Below are 20749 nucleotides of genomic sequence, written 5' to 3'. Positions count from 1 at the left end.
GTAGCACGTGGACCCAGCGGGGGTATCGAACCTGAAATGTGAAGCCACAGTGCTATCACAGTGGTTGTTTTTGACCGACGCAGACTCGATGGGCTGAATGGCCTACTTCTGCACTGTACGTTCTATGTCCTGGGATCACACGCGCACATCTAAATACGTGTTAAATGCAATGAGGGTCTCTGCCGCCACCAGAAAGAGGAGGGTCAATTACCCAGGGGAAATAAATACAACTAAAACCCCAGAAAAAAAAATCCAATCGGGTCCTGTTGCAGAAATAAAATTTCTAAATATAGAAACCAGGCTTCAAGATTAAAATTTAATGTGTGTATAATTTATGTATATTTAATCAGAAATACAGACATTTAAATAAAAACAGGTGAGCAGCAAACTTATCAAAGCTAATTGCTAAATTTAACTAATGTATAATTACAGTCTGCAGGAACAGGTCTGTTAAATAAACAACTTTATTGGGACCACTTATTTAGTGAATACACAAAGAAATTACTGTACAAGAATTCCAGCCCGACCCCACAGAACCGGATATCCTTTAGACACACCAGAGCTTACAAGTTTAATTCCCTGCCCAAATTCAAATGCTGCATATGTTTGTGTCAATGCAAAGCAGCTGATCCATGCAGGTGGCAGTATAGCCTGGGAGATTACCGAGCTGGACGGGCACGGCTTCTGCTGGTAGCTGTCAATACACCGGTCCTGGGTCCCGGAGAGTACTGCATCAATGTAGCTCGCGGCTCTTCAGTCACAGGATTCAGATGGAAAAGAGCAGTTTCAATCTGCAGCATCCTCTCACCTACCAAGGTCCCGGGACTCAAATTCAGAAAAGTGCTTTTGATTTAACTTGCTTTTTAAACACAGCCCAAGGAACATCCAGCCGTCTCCGTCACGGATGTGTCGCGAGGACTGCGCGCGTGGCGAAAGTCTGAGCGAAGGTTAGCTGAATGAGTACGATGGCTTGAGGAAAGGCCGGTGACCGGTGTTGCTGCGAGGGACCGGCAGTGGCATTACCCCTGGTCGCCTGCTGCCCGCTGCTGGTCTGGGGCTGGAATATTTTGTAGTTGTAGCAGATTTTGCGTTAGAACTGCATTTATAAAAAAAACAATTAATGAATGAAATGAAATGAAATTAAAATTGCTTATTGTCACGAGTAGGCTTCAATGAAGTTACTGTGAAAAGCCCCTAGTCGCCACATTCCGGCGCAACCAGACTGTATTACACCTATATCACAGATTATCATAGAATTTACAGTGCAGGCCACTCGGCCCATCGAGTCTGCACCGGCTCTTGGAAAGAGCACCCTACCCGAGGTCAACACCTCCACCCTATCCCCATAACCCAGTAACCCCACCCAACACTAAGGGCAATTTTGGACACTAAGGGCAATTTTTCATGGCCAATCCACCTAACCTGTACATCTTTGGACTGTGGGAGGAAACCGGAGCACCCAGAGGAAACCCACTCACACACGGGGACGATGTGCAGACTCCACACAGACAGTGACCCAAGCCAGAATCGAACCTGGGACCCTGGAGCTGTGAAGAAATTGTGCTATCCACAATGCTACCGTGCTGCCCTATATAATCATTAACTATTCGCAAAGGATGTTATCCCCGAATGGAGTAACATACTGTCCAAGTAACGTTAAACTGCTGGGAGTGTCTGTGAATTCAGATTAATGTAAAGGATTTAAGGCTTGTTCCGAGAGGAGCCTCGAACTGTCCTCTGTCTGCGGGAAAACATTCGATCCTTGAACAACATCACAAAAGGTAAATTAACTGGCCCTTCATATCCATTCCTGGTTGTGGGTTTGACTGTGTTCACCTACATAATGGTACGCGAGAGGATTAGGAGGCCATTCAGCCCCTCGAGCCTCTGTATCACCATTCAATCAGGTAGTGATTAAGACCATAAGACATAGGAGCAGAATTAGGCCACTTGGCCCATCGAGTCTGCTCTGCCATTCAATCATGGCTGATATTTTCTCATCCCCATTCTCCTGCCTTCTCCCCATAACCCCTGATCCCCTTATTATTCAAGAACCTATCTATCTCTGTCTTAAAGACACTCAGTGATTTGGCCTCTGCAGCCTTCTGCGGCAAAGAGTTCCACAGATTCACCACCTTCTGGCTGAAGAAATTCTTCCTCATCTCTGTTTTAAAGGATCGTCCCTTTAGTCTGAGATTGCGTCCTCTGCTTCTAGTTTTTCCTACAAGTGGAAACATCCTCTCCACATCCACTCTATCCAGGCCTCGCAGTATCCTGTAAGTTTCAATAAGATCCCCCCTCATCCTCCTAAACTCCAACGAGTACAGACCCAGAGTCCTCAACTGCTCCTCATACGACAAGCTCTTCATTCCAAGGATCATCCTTGTGAACCTCCTCTGGACCCTTTCCAAGGCCAGCACATCCTTCCTTAGATACAGGGCCCTAACTAATTTGTCTCCTAACTCCCATCGACCCACCCTTACTTAATACACTTGCCTAATGAAAATGTATTCAATTCTTAAAATTTCCAACTAATCTCAGCCTCAAACAACTTTTTTTCAATTCTTTCATTGCTGGCAACGCCCATCCCTCATTACCCTGAATGGAGTGACTTGCTCAGCCATTTCAGAGGGGCAATTAAGAATCACGTGGGTTGGAATCACGTGCAGGGCCAGAACGGGTAAGGACGGCAGATTTCCTTCGCTGAAGGATGCGAGTGAACCAGATGGGTTTTTAAAACAATCGATGATAGTTTCATGGTCACCATCACGGACGACAAGCTTTATATAGTCCAGGTTTATTATTTATTTGAATTTAAGCAGCTGCCACGGTGGGATTTGAGCCCATGTTGCCAGAGCATTAGCCAGGGTCTCTGGATTACTGGGCCAGAGAGTGATGTTACCGCAAGCCCAGCATCTCCCCACCATTCTGGGGGTTCCAGCTTTCTCTCCCCTTTGTGTGAGGAGTTGCTTCTGACATTGGTCTTTGTCTGGTTATTCTGCACACCCCCAACAGAGGAATCCGTTTCTCACGGTATATCCTCTCCAGTCACCTAAAACACCCCAATTAGATCAACCTTCGATTTTCCATGCTGAAAAGACGACGAGCCTACCGTCAGAATTTAATCCTCGGGTACCATTCTGGTGAATCTGCACTACACTCTCCCCAAGGCCAATATATTTTCCTGAGATGCAGCGCCCAGAACTGCTTGATGTTGCACCATGATACGGTGCAGTAGGGTTGTCCTGCGGGAAACACTTTGCTAAATCTGCTCCAACTTCAGAATGTTGTGCAATGGCCCCCTCCAGTGGCTAATGGGTAATGTACAGATACCGGTTCGCAACAGGTCTCAGCTTGGAGCGGCTAGCGGAGATGCTGCACAGTTAGCCTCAGCACCCTTACCCTGCGGCAGGGAAGGAAAGTGTGATTGCAATCCCAAACTTTGTTTGTAAAATGTGTCACTTTGGGTGAAGGGTACACAATCGCCAGTGCTGGGATAAGTTTGGAAAGAGTTAGGGCGAAGGGGAAATGAAAGAAATAAGGGGCGCAATTCTCCCAAAACGGGAGAAATCGTAAGGCTGGCGTCAAACCCGGGCGGGTTTGACGCCAGCGCGCCCCTTCCCGACCGGGAACCGATTCTGGTCCCCGGTCGGGGCTAGCAGCCCGACGCCGTAAGCTCCGGCATCACGGGCTTAACGAATTTCGTTAAGCCCGCTTGCCGGAGTTAGCGCCGGCTGACGCGTCATATGACGTCAGCCACGCATGCGCGGATTGGAAGACTCCAACCCGCGCATGCACGGATGACGTCATTGCGTATTTGCGCGAAACCCGCGCATTCGCGGGCCGGGTTGCCCCTCAGCCGCCCCGCGAATGGATACTGCGGGGCGGCGGAAGGAGAAATAGTGCGCGGGCATCGGGCCCGCTGCCCGCGATCGTGCCCACCAATCGCGGGCCCATGGCACCCTTGGCACAGCCGTGGTACTGCCGTGCCAATCGGTGCCATGGTTATAAAAAGCGAGTTGTTCCTGCCGTTTTTACGAACGGCCAGACGAGGTCTGTTTGCCGTTCGTAAAAACAGCGTAAAGGGCTGGGACTTCGGCCCATCTATCAGCTGTGAATCGCTGCCGGCCGTAAAAAAACGGCGGCAGCGATTCGTGTCGGGAGTTGGGCGGGGGGGGGGGGGGGGGGGGGGGGGGGGAATAGCGGGAGGGCGGGAAAAATGTCGGGAAGACCCTCCCGCTATTCTCCGACCCGTTGTGGGGGGCGGAGAATCGCGCCCAAGATTTTTGCAATACCCAATACATAGGATTTACAGTGCAGAAGGAGGCCATTTGGTCCATCGAGTCTGCACCGGCCCTTGGAAAGAGTACCCCACTGACAGTCACACATCGCTATTCCCGTAACCCCACCTAACCTTTTTAGGTTACCTCACCCTATCCCATTTTTGGGAATCTACAGTGCATATTATGACTGGCATGTTTGCGACATCAGTCAATATACGTCAAAACAGACCACAGTATGTTAAACGTTGAGGTGATCAGGCACTCACTCTCCTTTATTTAGCAATGAAGGGAATATGCAGAGATGATCTGGGAGAGTAACGTACCTTTTTGAAGATTGCTGGTTGGTGTGTCCAGTTTTCCGTTTCTTTGTCTTTCTGTGATACGATCCTTTCTTCCGTTTCCTGTTGCTGGTGTATTTGTTTTTATTGAAGTACATCGAGGTCTGCTCACACTGATCTTCCTCATCCTGGGATTTTCCGCAGTCTATCCAACTGTTGGAAGCAGTTTGAACCACTTCCTCCTCTGTTACTATAAAGGTGACATTGTCAAGTTATCCCCTTTTCACAGTTCACAATGTGTCAACGTCACCAACTTGGAAAGAAACATACTTTAGGGGTAGGAATCGAACTTCCCGCCTTGTGTAAAATATTAGCTCGTCAAAATTCCTTGAGGCTGTGTCCTAAATTGCCCCAACTCCCAGTCACCCTGTGCTCACTGCACCAACTCACACTCACCCTGTGCTCACTGCACCAACTCACACTCACCCTGTGCTCACTGCACCAACTCACACTCACCGTGCTCACTGCACCAACTCACTCACCCTGTGCTCATTGCATCAACTCACTCACCTTGTGTTCACTGCACCAACTCACACTCACCCTGTGCTCACTGCACCAACTCACACGCACCCTGTGCTCACTGCACCAACTCACACTCACCCTGTGCTCACTGCACCAACTCACCCTGTGCTCACTGCACCAACTCACACTGTGCTCACTGCACTAACTCACACTCACCGTGCTCACTGCACCAACTCACACTCACCCTGTGCTCACAGCACCAACTCACACTCACCCTGTGCTCACTGCACCAATTCACACTCACCCTGTGCTCACTGCACCAACTCACACTGATCCGTGCTCACTGCACCAACTCACACTCACCCTGTGCTCACTGCACCAACTCACTCACCCTGTGCTCACTGCACCAACTCACACTGATCCCTGTGCTCACTGCACCAACTCACACTCACCCTGTGCTCACTGCACCAACTCACACTCACCCTGTGCTCACTGCACCAACTCACACTCACCCTGTGCTCACTGCACCAATTCACACTCACCCTGTGCTCACTGCACCAACTCACACTCACCCTGTGCTCACTGCACCAACTCACCCTGTGCTCACTGCACCGACTCACTCACCCTGTGCTCACTGCACTAACTCACACTCACCCTGTGCTCACTGCACCAACTCACTCACCCTGTGCTCACTGCACCAACTCATACTCACCCTGTGCTCACTGCACCAACTCACACTCACACTGTGCTCACTGCACCAACTCCCGTGCACCCTGTGCTCACTGCACCAGCTCACACTTACCCTGTGCTCAATACAACAACTCCCGTGCACCCATGGTCCAGTGACACCTCAACTTTAAATTTTTCATCCTGATTTTCAAATCCTGACTTCACCGTCTCTACAACCTCCCAAGATTTCTGTGTGCTCCAATTCTGGCCTCTCGCATATCCCCGATTTTATTCACTTCACATTGGAAGCCGTGCTCTAGAGTTTCGTCTCCGTATCTCACTCACCCGTTAACACACTGGTTAAAATCTACCTCTGTGACAAGCTTTTGGTGACCCTTTGTAATTTCTGATCGAATCTGTTCTGAAAACCCTCCCATTGGATTGGACTGGATTTTGTTTATTGTCACGTGTACCGAGGTACAGCGAAAAGTATGTTTCTGTGAGCAGCTCAACAGATCATTAAGTACATGAAAAGAAAAGGAAAGGAAATAAAAGAAAATACATAATAGGGCAACACAAGGTACACAATGTAACTACATAGACACCGGCATCGGGTGAAGCATACAGGGGTGTAGTGTTAATGAGGTCAGTCCATAAGAGGGTCGTTTAGGAGTCTGGTAACAGTGGGGAAGAAGCTGTTTTTGAGTCTGTTCGTGCTTGTTCTCAGACTTCTGTATCTCCTGCCAATGGATGAAGTTGGAAGAGTGAGTAAGCCGGGTGGGAGGGGTCTTTGATTATGCTGCCTGCTTTCCCCCGGCAGCGGGAGGTGTAGATGGAATCAATGGATGGGAGGCAGGTTCCTGTGATGGACTGGGTTGTGTTCACGACTCTCTGAGGTTTGAGGAACCTTGTTGCGTTATACTTTGCGAAAGTCACTGCCCCACAAGTGGAAAATAATCTCTACATATACTCTATTCAATCCTTCCATAATATTAAAGACTTCTCATAATAATAATCTTTATTGTCCCAAGTAGGCTTACATTAACACTGCAAAGAAGGTACTGTGAAAATCCCCTCATCGCCACATTCCGGCGCCTGTTTGGGTACACAGAGGGAGAATTCAGAATGTTCAAATTACCTAATAGCATGTCTTTCGGGATTTGTGGGAAGAAACCCACGCAGACACGGGGAGAACGTGCAGACTCCGCAGTGAGTCAAGCCGGGAATCGAACTTGGGACCCTGGTGTTGTGAAGCAACAGTGCTCACCACTGTGCTACCGTGCCATCCAGATCAAGTTACCCTGAGAAAAGAGCCTTAAACCGTTCACCCATTCCTTTCTTAAAATAAATTTAGAGTATCCAATTCATTTTTTCCAATTAAGAGGCAATTTTCTTAGTGTGGCCAATCCACCTAACCTGCACATCTTTTGGGTTGTGGGGACGAAACCCACGCAAACATGGGGAAAATGTGCAAACTCCACACGGAGAGTGACCCAGAGCCGGGATCGAACCTGGGACCTTGGCGCCGTGAAGCAGCAGGGCTAACCACTGCTCCACCGTGCTGCCCTCCGTTCACCCATTCCTGATGGTTATAACTGGTCAGGTTTGCTTTCATTCTTGTGAATCTCTTTGTGTCCTACACCCTTTTATACCTTTAGTGTGCATTGCATTTCTGGTCTTAATGTGTTCTAACCAAGATTTAATATAACTTTTAACTTTCCTGCTTTTTAATCTTATCCGTAAAGGAATAAACTCCAATATTTGGTTTGCTTCTTTAAAAATATGCCCTAACTAATCTATTCTGCTACTTTTAGTGATTTGTGTGTCAGTATTCATACTTTCCTGTGTGCCTCTATGCCAGTCAGTGTCTTGCATTAAGCACGTGACCTCATTTTATTCCTACCAAAACCCACCTCATCGGTATTGAAATTCATTTGGCAATTACACACACACATTCTGCAAACATATTTACATCTTCTTCAATCTTGCCGCAGTCTTCCTTTGTAGTTTCCATCTAGCCTCACCTAGACTCAAGACTTAAGAAATGGCCACATGGACAAGGCCTTGCCAGGCTGGATCCTACTAGCACCTAAAGCAGGGATACTCCTGGGTGAGAGGCTGAAAGACAGCCTGAAGATTCGTTACAGATAGCAAGTGGGTGAGGTGAACGTTACCTGGCAAACGCCATTCAGAGTACTTCTGGAGAACGTCGATGAGTTCACCTCCATATTTATCCAACTTGTCCTCAGTGACGCCGTCAACCTGCAGGAGGACCTCCGGGTCCGGTGACAGTGACTCTGCAGCAGACACATTTGGCTCGTTATCATTGTGGGACATCAGTGCTGAACCAATTGTTTTGCAAGTGGGAACTGCCCACTTTTCTGCCCTAATCTGAATTCACGTGAATATTATTTGTTTTGTGCCACTTTTTCGCTTTGTTTTTATTGCCGTTTCCACTTTGTCCTTTTCTTTTGTAAAACCAAATAGGCTGACAAGAAGTTTGTCTGCCAGTCTGCGAGAGTCAGGTGACAGCTAAGGGCAGCTCCTGCTCTGCAATCTCAACCCACCGTCCTGAACATTCAACCCAGCAACAACAGAAATATGAAAGGGTCAAGAATCTTTAGTCTGGACTGCAGCTCGGCTGAGCCGTCAACACAGGGAATATGACAAAGAGACTACTAACTTCGCAGTAGCTGGATGTTAGTACTGTCTGCCTCATTATCTGCTGGATGTTAGTACTGTCTGCCTCATTATCTGCTGGATATTAGTACTGTCTGCCTCATTATCTGCTGGATGTTAGTACTGTCTGCCTCATTATCTGCTGGATGTTAGTACTGTCTGTCTCATTATCTGCTGGATATTAGTACTGTCTGTCTCATTATCTACTGGATATTAGTACTGTCTGCCTCATTATCTGCTGGATATTAGTACTGTCTGTCACATTATCTGCTGGATATTAGTACTGTCTGCCTCATTATCTGCTGGATGTTAATACTGTCTGTCTCATTATCTGCTGGATATTAGTACTGCCTGCCTCATTATCTGTTGGATATTAGTACTGTCTGTCTCATTACTGCTGGATATTAGTACTGTCTGTCTCATTACTGCTGGATATTAGTACTGTCTGCCTCATTATCTGCTGGATGTTAGTACTGTCTGTCTCATTATCTGCTGGATGTTAGTACTGTCTATCTCATTATCTGCTGGATATTAGTACTGTCTGTCTCATTACTGCTGGATATTAGTACTGTCTATCTCATTATCTGCTGGATATTGGTACTGTCTGCCTCATTATCTGCTGGATATTAGTACTGTCTGTCTCATTATCTGCTGGATGTTAGTACTGTCTGCCTCATTATCTGCTGGATATTAGTACTGTCTGTCTCATTATCTGCTGGATATTAGTACTGTCTGCCTCATTATCTGCTGGATGTTAGTACTGTCTGTCTCATTATCTGCTGGATGTTAGTACTGTCTGCCTCATTATCTGCTGGATATTAGTACTGTCTGTCTCATTATCTGCTGGATATTAGTACTGTCTGCCTCATTATCTGCTGGATATTAGTACTGTCTGTCTCATTATCTGCTGGATATTAGTACTGTCTGCCTCATTATCTGCTGGATATTAGGACCGTCTGCCTCATTATCTGCTGGATATTAGTACCGTCTGTCTCATTATCTGCTGGATATTAGTACTGTCCGCCTCATTATCTGTTGGATATTAGTACTATCTGCCTCATTATCTGCTGGATATTAGTACTGTCTGCCTCATTATCTGCTGGATGTTAGTACTGTCTGCCTCATTATCGGTTGGATATTAGTACTATCTGCCTCATTATCTGTTGGATATTAGTACTGTCCACCTCATTATCTGCTGGATATTAGTACTGTCTGCCTCATTATCTGCTGGATATTAGTACTGTCTGCCTCATTATCTGCTGGATATTAGTACTGTCTGCCTCGTTATCTGCTGGATGTTAGTACTGTCTGCCTCATTATCTGCTGGATATTAGTACTGTCTGTCTCATTATCTGCTGGATATTAGTACTGTCTGTCTCATTACTGCTGGATATTAGTACTGTCTGCCTCATTATCTGCTGGATGTTAGTACTGTCTGCCTCATTACCTGCTGGATATTAGTACTATCTACCTCATTATCCGCTGGATGTTAGTACTGTCCGTCTCATTACTGCTGGATATTAGTACTATCTGCCTCATTATCTGTTGGATATTAGTACTGTCCGCCTCATTATCTGCTGGATATTAGTACTGTCCGTCTCATTACTGCTGGATATTAGTACTGTCTGCCTCATTATCTGCTGGATATTAGTACTGTCTGTCTCATTATCTGCTGGATATTAGTACTGTCTGTCTCATTATCTGTTGGATATTAGTACTGTCTGCCTCATTATCTGCTGGATATTAGTACTGTCTGCCTCATTATCTGCTGGATATTAGTACTGTCTGTCCCATTATCTGCTGGATATTAGTACTGTCCGTCTCATTACTGCTGGATATTAGTACTGTCTGTCTCATTATCTGCTGGATATTAGTACTGTCCGTCTCATTACTGCTGGATATTAGTACTGTCTGCCTCATTATCTGCTGGATATTAGTACTGTCTGCCTCATTACTGCTGGATATTAGTACTGTCTGCCTCATTATCTGCTGGATATTAGTACTGTCCGTCTCATTACTGCTGGATATTAGTACTGTCTGTCTCATTACTGCTGGATATTAGTACTGTCTGCCTCATTATCTGCTGGATATTAGTACTGTCTGTCTCGTTATCTGCTGGATGTTAGTACTGTCTGCCTCATTATCTGCTGGATATTAGTACTGTCTGTCTCATTATCTGCTGGATATTAGTACTGTCTGTCTCATTACTGCTGGATATTAGTACTGTCTGCCTCATTATCTGCTGGATGTTAGTACTGTCTGCCTCATTATCTGCTGGATATTAGTACTGTCTGCCTCATTATCTGCTGGATATTAGTACTGTCTGCCTCATTATCTGCTGGATATTAGTACTGTCCGTCTCATTACTGCTGGATATTAGTACTGTCTGTCTCATTACTGCTGGATATTAGTACTGTCTGCCTCATTATCTGTTGGATATTAGTACTGTCTGTCTCATTATCTGCTGGATGTTAGTACTGTCCGCCTCATTATCTGCTGGATATTAGTACCGTCTGCCTCATTATCTGCTGGATGTTAGTACCGTCTGCCTCATTATCTGCTGGATATTAGTACTATCTGCCTCATTATCTGCTGGATATTAGTACCGTCTGCCTCATTATCTGCTGGATATTAGTACTGTCTGTCTCATTACTGCTGGATGTTAGTACTGTCTGCCTCATTATCTGTTGGATATTAGTACTATCTGCCTCATTATCTGCTGGATATTAGTACCGTCTGCCTCATTATCTGCTGGATATTAGTACTGTCTGTCTCATTACTGCTGGATATTAGTACTATCTGCCTCATTATCTGCTGGATGTTAGTACTGTCTGCCTCATTATCTGCTGGATATTAGTACTATCTGCCTCATTACTGCTGGATATTAGTACTATCTACCTCATTACTGCTGGATATTAGTACTATCTGCCTCATTACTGCTGGATATTAGTACTATCTACCTCATTACTGCTGGATATTAGTACTGTCTGCCTCATTATCTGCTGGATATTAGTACTGTCCGCCTCATTATCTGCTGGATGTTAGTACTGTCTGTCTCACTACTGTTGGATATTAGTACTGTCTGCCTCATTATCTGCTGGATATTAGTACTGTCTGCCTCATTACTGGTGGATGTTAGTACTGTCTGCCTCATTATCTGCTGGATGTTAGTACTGTCTGTCTCATTATCTGCTGGATGTTAGTACTGTCTGCCTCATTATCTGCTGGATATTAGTACTGTCCGCCTCATTATCTGCTGGATGTTAGTACTGTCTGTCTCACTACTGTTGGATATTAGTACTGTCTGCCTCATTACTGCTGGATGTTAGTACTGTCTGCCTCATTATCTGCTGGATATTAGTACTGTCTGTCTCATTATCTGCTGGATATTAGTACTGTCTGTCTCATTATCTGCTGGATGTTAGTACTGTCTGTCTCACTACTGTTGGATATTAGTACTGTCTGCCTCATTATCTGCTGGATGTTAGTACTGTCTGTCTCATTACTGTTGGATATTAGTACTGTCTGTCTCATTATCTGCTGGATGTTAGTACTGTCTGTCTCATTACTGTTGGATATTAGTACTGTCTGTCTCATTATCTGCTGGATATTAGTACTGTCTGTCTCATTACTGCTGGATATTAATACTGTCTGCCTCATTATCTGCTGGATATTAATACTGTCTGTCTCATTACTGCTGGATATTAGTACTGTCTGTCTCATTATCTGCTGGATATTAGTACTGTCTGCCTCATTATCTGCTGGATGTTAGTACTGTCCGCCTCATTATCTGCTGGATGTTAGTACTGTCTGTCTCATTACTGCTGGATATTAGTACTGTCTGCCTCATTATCTGCTGGATATTAGTACTGTCTGCCTCATTATCTGCTGGATATTAGTACTGTCTGCCTCATTACTGCTGGATATTAGTACTGTCTGCCTCATTATCTGCTGGATATTAGTACTGTCTGTCTCATTACTGCTGGATATTAGTACTGTGTCTGTCTCATTATCTGCTGGATATTAGTACTGTCCGCCTCATTATCTGCTGGATATTAGTACTGTCTGTCTCATTATCTGCTGGATATTAGTACTGTCTGCCTCATTACTGCTGGATATTAGTACTGTCTGCCTCATTATCTGCTGGATATTAGTACTGTCTGTCTCATTATCTGCTGGATATTAGCACTGTCTCATTATCTCTTAAAACACTGACGATTGTGGTGGACTGAATACCCAAGAGACGTGATCCCAAAATCCAGGTTGTTGCCCACACTATCGTTCTGAAAAAAGACGTACAATTATATTGCACCTTCCATGACCATCGGACGACCAAAGTACCTTACAACCAATTAAGTACTTTTGGAATGTATTCACCATTGCAATGTAGGAAACATGGCAGCCAACCCATGCACAGCAAGCTCCCATAACATTTACCCGACACTGACCAGGCATTATATAAACACATCTATTTATTTCAACAGATCAGGAATTTCATTGCATAACAACAGATTAACAGTTACAATATTTCTAGACGAGAACAAAATCCTGGTCTAAATTAATAATATTGTGTTGAAAATGAGCAATTTCCCCAATGAGACACAACTCTTCTTTCCTCCTCCTCACCCACCCCATGCCAGTCTTTTTCAAATATACCTGCAATTCTTTTGATGGTGGCAGTGTTAAAAATGTTGAAGTAATGGACACCATAGACTTTGCCCAGGCGCTTGCAGAGCTCAGTGAGCTCAGCAAGACACTGCTTAACCATCTCCTCCCGTTTGGAAACATTCTTTGTCACTGAGTTCCTCTGCTTCCTGATGCTGCTGGCATTATCTGTCTCCTGAAATTCCACCTAGGGACAAAGAGTAAATACTCTCAGTTATTAGGATTATGTTCTCATCTAGAAATATTGTAACTATTATCCAGTCTCACATCACGTTAAAACATCTCAAAGCTCTTCCAGCAATTGATTATTTTTAGGTCGCAATAGGGAGATCAAATATAAATTAGAATGCAAATATCAACACAGGAGATTGAACACGTGAGTTTGACATAAAAATGAAACGCACCTGAAGGAAGCCCATCAGAACCTGTTGCGCTTTCTCTCCAGCTGTTACATAAGCAACTGCTTGATCATTGGCTGTGATGTACAAATCTTCACACAGAATTCTATCCAGTACCAACTTTCGAAACAGTCGCTCTACGTTGTGGCGGGAATAGGCGGCACCTGCTCCGAATATACCAGATTGGATCCTGGCATTTTTACAACCTAGGGGGGAAGTTCAGTTAGTTTTTGGGCTTGTTAGATGTTCCGAGAATAAGCTCCCAAACAGAACCTTAGAAAATGGAACGCAACCTATCGCAGCTCTTGAAAGGATCTTCCAGTGGTGCACACTTGGGTAATATAAGAGAGTACATGTGTGCCCACAAAATTCACAACTATAGACCCATGTTGAGTTTTGACGAAGGGGGTTCAATAGTTTCTCAGATCCCGCTGTTTGGAGAGAACAGGGAGTTCTTGACCAACACCAATCAAAACAGTTTGTTGGGTCATTCATTCTTCTCCCAGTATTGGAAACTTTGTGCGGATAATTGGCTGCTGCATTCACCCCCGCCACCACAGCACAAGGTGGTGATAAGATGTGAGCGTGGGAGATGGTGCAAGCGAGAGGTAATGGATGAGACCAAGCAGGCAAATCAAAGAGAAATCCAGCATGCACAAATTCACTTCACAGCTTCAGCTTAAGATGAAAGGAGACTCCTTTTCCAATTAACGTATCACAAACCTCTACAAGGTGCCACATTTGCTTCTCATTTGGTGTTCAAATACCCGCTTTCCCTTATCCTGTCCTCCCCAGATAATCAGGAAACAGGCAACTCCCTGTAAATAATCTGCACTCACCGAGGAAGATATCGACAAGCATGTTCAGGGTGAGCCTGCTGGAGGGCTGGTTTGCACTGTATCTTCTTCCATTGACACTAGCACAATTCTCCTGAGCAAATCTCACAATGTTTTTCACTTCATCTGTGACATTCCTGGTCCTGTAATTCTACAAGGAGGGATGAGGTTAAAAAAAAGTAACTAACTAACATTTCAGGACTAGTAACAGTGACCGTTCGTGCTTCAACTGAACTTACTTTCTTCCTTAGGCAGTTGTCACAAGTTACTTCTGGGTGTTCTTTGCAAAACTGGGGGTTAAACTCATTTTCCCCAAAGTAAGCCAGCAGCTGGGTTCTGCGGCACTCCACCACATTCTCACAGTAATGGACCATGTTGAACAGGTTGTTGAAGTGGGTCTGTTTGGTGAACTGGTTCCCGTCCTTCTCCACTGCAGAACACACGGTCTCACTTGTTAGATCAGATTAATGAAGAGATCACGAGCATGAAAGAGGCAATGGCTTGGGATTTGCTGGGGGCTCTGCAACTCACGGTCTGCCCAGTTTGTTACAAATCTTCCCCTCACCCTTCAGCTCAAAACAATTTTTGCGCCAGAAATTAATGGAAGTGCAAGGCGAGGTCAGTGAACGATGGGACCAATAGTCGAAACCTCTGTAACCGAATGAGATTAAAGAAACAGGTAGGACAGAAACAGAAACCAAGTGTAAGAAAATAAAGAGGGGCTTCTCCCCATGTCTGCGTGTTGTCTCACCCCCCAAAACCCAAATATGTGCAGATAGGCCACGCTAAATTGACCCTTAATTGGAAGAAAGAAAAATTGGATCGAGAGAGAGAGAGAAGAAAAAGAAAGGAAAATCATAATTAAAAAAAAAAAGATTTTGGATTTAAAAAACTTTGAAGAACAATTAACTCGCTGCAGGAATGGGGCTGCGCTGTTTCAATTGTTCCCTTTCTGGGCCTGCAAGGTTGAGCAGAAACACAAATCTGATCATAAAAAGAGTTCCTAAATTGTGAAATATCAGCCCTAACTCTCTGTGGCGTGTTTAGTTTGTATTTGTGGTACAACGGACTTGGGGATTGTGGATGCGTTTCTGAGGACAATGCAATTTGTCCAACAAATTGTGAAGATTCACAATTCACGCCTTTTCACTGAAGTTGCTTTTTTATGTTTATTTAAACACCTAATAAATATGAGAGCACGAAACCCACTGTTATTACCCCCATCAAATTCCGAGCCATTGTGCTTTTAACTTTTCCTCCCCACTTATCCAGTGTTCTTCCTTGCCCTCCTGGGGCACTGACTCACCATGGATATGGCGACTATACCGTGGCAACTGTGCATGTGTTCCCAGAAAGCAGACATAAAATCGTAGAACGCCTACCATACAGAAAGAAGCCACTTGGCCCATTCTGCCTGCGGCAGCCCAAATAATGAGCCATCTAGCCTAATCCCAGCAAGTGGCTCATAGCCCTGCAGGTTGCGGCACCTATAGAATCATACAGTACAGAAGAGGCCCGTCGGCCCATCGTGGCTGCACCAACAAAAGAAATGATGTGGAGATGCCGGCGTTGGACTGGGGTGAGCACAGTAAGAAGTCTTACAACACCAGGTTAAAGTCCAACAGGTTTGTTTCAAACACGAGCTTTCGGAGCGCAGCTCCGAAAGCTCGTGTTTGAATCAAACCTGTTGGACTTTAACCTGGTGTTGTAAGACTTCTTACTGTGCAACAAAAGAAAAACTACTCTAGTCTAACTAATCCCACTTCCCAGCACTTGGCTTATAGCCTTGAATGTTATATGACATTTCAAGTGCTTATCCAAGTACTTTTTAAAGATGGTGAGGTTTTCCTGTCTCAACTCCCCCCCCCCAGGCGGTGCATTCCTGATCCCACCGTCCTCTGGGTGAAACTTGTTTCCCTCAAATCCGAGACTTGTTACTGGATTATCTCATAGTGGCAGGTCTTCTGATCAAGCTTGATACTATTCTCCGGCGGTGGCGTTGTGGTATTGTCACTGGACTAGTAAACCAGAGGCCCACAAAGTATAGCTCTGGGAACTCAGGTTCAAATCCTACCGCGGCATATGGTGAAATTAGAATTCAATAAAAATAATATAATAATAATAATCTTCAGTGTCACAAGTAGGCTTACATTAACACTGCAATGAAGTTACTGTGAAAAGCCACTCGTCGCAACATTCCGGCGCCTGTTCGGGTCACAGAGGGAGAATTCAGAATGTCCAATTCACCTAACAGCACGTCTTTTGGAACTTGTGGGAGGAAACCGGAGCACCCGGAGGAAACCCACGCAGACACGGGGAGAACGTGCAGACTCTGCACAGACAATGACCCAAGCCGGGAATCGAACCTTGGACCCTGGTGCTGTAAAGCAACAGTGCTAACCACTGTGCTTCCGTGCCGCCCATATCTGGAATTAAAAGTCTAATGATGACCATGAAATCACTGTCGATTGTCGTAAAAATCCATCTGGTTTACTAATGGCCTTGAAGGAAGGAAATCTGCTGTCCTTACTCGGTCTGGCCTATGTTGACTCCAGATCCACAGCAATGTGGTTGACTCTTAACTGTCCCCTCAAGGGGCAATTAGAATTGGGCAATAAATGCTGGTACAGCCTGTGACGCCCATGTCCCATGAACAAATTTTTTAAAAACCTCATGCCCTTAAGAAACATAGGAGCATAAATAAGAGGCCATTTGAGTCTGCTCTGCTATTCAAAATGATCACAACTGATCTGATTGCAGCCTCAAGTCCACTCTCATGTCTGCCACACACCTCACCACTCCAATAACCCTAAAAACTCCCTTGTAGACCAAAAATCTGTCTAACTCAGATATTCAATGACACAGCTCCCAGTTCCTCCTGCTTTCTGGGATAGAAAATTCCAAAGAGTAACGAACCTCAGTAAAAAAAAATTAACCTTATCGCTTGTCTAGGAGACAGTTTTGTCACACTTGTAGAAAGATACAGTGAAAGGAGATTCAAAGAGGTATTTTTCCCCCAGTTGCGGTAATTAATTTCCAGGCAGACACATGAATCCCAGCACAACACTGGACCAATTTTAATTCCACAATCCTCTCGGGCACCATTCCCGCTGACTCCTCACTTACTTTGGATAAGGCGCCTGATCCTGGTCACATCACTGTAACTGTAGAAAAGAATGCAATGGGATGTTTCTCCGTCCCTCCCTGCACGTCCCGACTCCTGGTAGTATCCTTCCATGGACTTGGGTAGAGTGGCGTGGATCACATAGCGAACATCTGGCTTATCAATCCCCATACCAAAGGCAATGGTGGCACAAATCACCTGGTGGGAACACACAGGTCAAAGGTGAACTTAGATAACCACGTAGTCATTCATTCTGACAGTCTTCTATTTCCTCCCCATCACCACCCTCCTTTACCACACAAATCATCACCTCCCGTTTACATATTATTAAGCTTATTTGCCAAACTACTAACAGCAAATTAGGTTGGGGCAGGTTTTACATCAGGTGTCAAAGGCCTCTGCAGAAAAAATAGCGCACAAGACGAAATGTAAAAAAAGGAAAATCGCTTATTGTCACGAGTAGGTTTCAAATGAAGTTACCGTGAAAAGCCCCGAGTCGCCACATTCCGGCGCCTGTTCGGGGAGGCTGGTACGGGAATCGAACCGTGCTGCTGGGCTGCTTGGTCTGCTTTCAAAGCCAGCGATTTAGCCCTGTGCTAAACATCCAGATTAACTTGCTTCTTAAAATACTGGAGGTCTTTAGAACCATGAAGGGTTTTAATGGAGTAAATGAGGAGGAACTGTTTCTTGGCTGAAGGATCAATAACCAAAGGTCGCGGGCGGAATTCTCCACTCCCGGGAAAAATCGGGAGGGCCGTAGTGAACTTGGCCGAGTTTCACGACGGCCTCGGAGGCCGCTTCTCGCCCCCGGAGCGGTGCTCCGTAACTCTCGGCCGCCGGGCAGCGTGCCAAGAGTGACGCGACGGCGGCGCCTATGTGACGTCAGACGCGCATGCGCAGGTTGGCCGGCTCCAACCCGCGCATGTGCGGCTGACATCACGACGGCTGACAGCTCGAACCCGCGCATGCGCGGTGGCCGTCTTTCCCCTCAGCCGCCCCGCAAGACGTGGCGGCTTGATCTTGCGGGGCAGCGGAGGGGAAATAGTGTGTCCGATTGGGACGTCGGCCTGACGATCGGAGGGCACTGATCGCGGGCCTGTCCCCTCCCGAGCACAGTCATGGTGCTCATTCCCCACCAGGCCCCCTACGAGCCCCAAAACGGGCATCTCACGGCGATTTCATGATGGCAGCGACCAGGTTGCCGCCGCCGTCGTGAAACGGTCGCGAACGGCAGGCCGCTCGGCCCATCCGGGTCGGAGAATCGGCGGTCGCCGTGAAAAACGGCGATTCTTCCAAGCCCGGGGGGGGGGGGGGGGGGGGGGAGGGGGGAGAGAATTGCGGGGGGCGCCAGGGTGTCATGAAATCAGTCGGGGGGGCCCTCCCGCGATTCTCCCACCTGACGAGGGGAGCGGAGAATCGCGCCCCACAGGTGTGAGGTAATTGGCAAAAGAACCAAAGAACCAAGAGAGGAGATGGGGAGAATTATTTTTACACAGCAAGTTACGATGACCTGGAATGTACTGCCCGAGTGGGCAGTGGAAACAGATTCAGTGATAACGTTCAAAAGGGGAATTGGAAACAAAAGCTAGCAGGGGAGTGCAATTAATTGGATGGGGAGTGCAATTAATTGGATAGATCTTTCAAAAGAGCTGGCATGGCATCAAAAGGCCGAGTGGCCTCCTTTGGTGCTGTATCGTTCTATGAAGTTAAAGAGAAGATTTGATAGAGGCTTTTCAAAATCATGAATGGTCTGGGCAGTGTAGACCGAGAGAAGTTGTACCCAATGATGGAAGGATTGAGAATCAGAGGACACTGATTTAAGGTGATTGGCAAAAGGACCAACGGCAATGAGAGGGGAAATATCTTTACTCAGTGAGCGGTTAGGACCTGGAATGCACTGCTTGAGAGTGAGATGGGGCAGATTCCATTGTGGCTTTCAAAAGGGAATTGGATCTGGAGAGAAACATTGGCAGGGCTACGGGGAAACGGCCGTGGGAGTGGAACCAGGTGAGTTACTTTTGCAGAGAAGTCAATATGGACTCAACGGGCTAAAGGGCCTCTTTCTGTACTGCAACCATTTTATGATTCTGAACACCATCATTGGCTGAGGGAGTAGGCTGTAGATTGTTCTTTAGTCAGTACGTGAAGAACCAATCCCACCGAGAAAGGAAGATAATCGTGCCCTGGACTTTAAGGGTTCTAACCTGGCAGCCATCTTGGTTAATCCATTTGTTTTGTACCAGATCCCTGTCAGAGTCCTGCAGGCCAGCATGATAGGCCAATGCGGCAATTCCACTTCTCTTCAGTGTTTTAGACACCGTGTCACATTCATACCGAGACAGACAGTATATAATGCCGGAGTCACCTGTTAACGGTACAAATAAGGGAGCGAGAGCTGCATGAAATTATTACTTTTAAAGGACAATGCTCCTTAAGTGTGCTAAGCACTATCAAGACTAAAGGAAGAGAGCGGAGGTAAATCAGGAATCAACTATTAGATAATGTTAGGATTGAGAATCCTACAGGATCTGACCCAGAGTCTCCAGAATTTGAAGATCAATCGTGGATACCAATCTTAAACCTAAATATTTGATTAAGAAGCCAAGGCTCTTTGTGGGAATGTCACTGAACGTTTGAATGGTAACCCTTCCTGTGTGACTGTATTTATACAACCTTCCTGTGCACACCGGAACCAGCCAGTTTCTACCTTAAGCTGCAGTGCCACAAATTCAGCCGGCATTTAGCATTGACGACCTCCAGGATCGGCCTGGAGTCTCCAGGATCGCATTAATCTCCAGGACACTGCTGCATATACCCGGGAGAAAGGTCATGGGGCTATTAATCAAAAAAATTGTGGCTCAAAACCATGGACTATTTATAATAATATTGGAGATTGGCGAAAAAGCTGCTTGACTAAGTCTAGGGTCATCCAATCAGATAACAAGCAGCCTGTTTTCCTACTGGTTTGGGAAGGCAGGATTCCATGAAGATGGGCTGGTAGGGACCGGTGGAGGGCATCACAAGGATGGTTATGACAGGAATGGCAGGAAACTGGGGAAGGGTGGGTTGAGACAGGTGGTGGTGATATGGTGAAACCTCCAGAGTGCACCCAGGCAGGGCTGGTAACTCTAGGGAACATCATACCTCAGGTTTGAGTTATGAAAACGTGGTACCCGAGAAAATAAAGCCCGCACCGAGCTTTGTGATTGTCCATTGGGCATCAATGTCTACACACTGCAGTACACGGGAAGGGAAGAATAGAATGGAGCCAAGCTTTCCAAAATCACAACAATGA

At 46.0% G+C, this 20749-nt stretch overlaps 1 protein-coding gene across 1 annotated transcript in view; it reads right to left on the bottom strand.

Moving 5' to 3' along the window:
- Positions 1–302: 302 nt before the first annotated feature.
- blm (BLM RecQ like helicase) overlaps positions 303–20749 on the bottom strand; it is a 63843-nt gene continuing 43396 nt past the window's right edge. The window contains 9 exon segments of the mRNA XM_038813331.1: positions 303–1096; positions 4607–4811; positions 7927–8049; positions 13088–13283; positions 13501–13700; positions 14334–14481; positions 14570–14760; positions 17457–17652; positions 19659–19819. Coding sequence (XP_038669259.1) covers positions 949–1096; positions 4607–4811; positions 7927–8049; positions 13088–13283; positions 13501–13700; positions 14334–14481; positions 14570–14760; positions 17457–17652; positions 19659–19819 — 1568 coding nt within the window. The 3' untranslated portion in view covers positions 303–948.

Source organism: Scyliorhinus canicula, chromosome 12, assembly GCF_902713615.1.
Source record: "Scyliorhinus canicula chromosome 12, sScyCan1.1, whole genome shotgun sequence".
NCBI classification, from domain to species: domain Eukaryota; kingdom Metazoa; phylum Chordata; class Chondrichthyes; order Carcharhiniformes; family Scyliorhinidae; genus Scyliorhinus; species Scyliorhinus canicula.
This window is presented reverse-complemented; position numbering and strand designations above follow the sequence as displayed.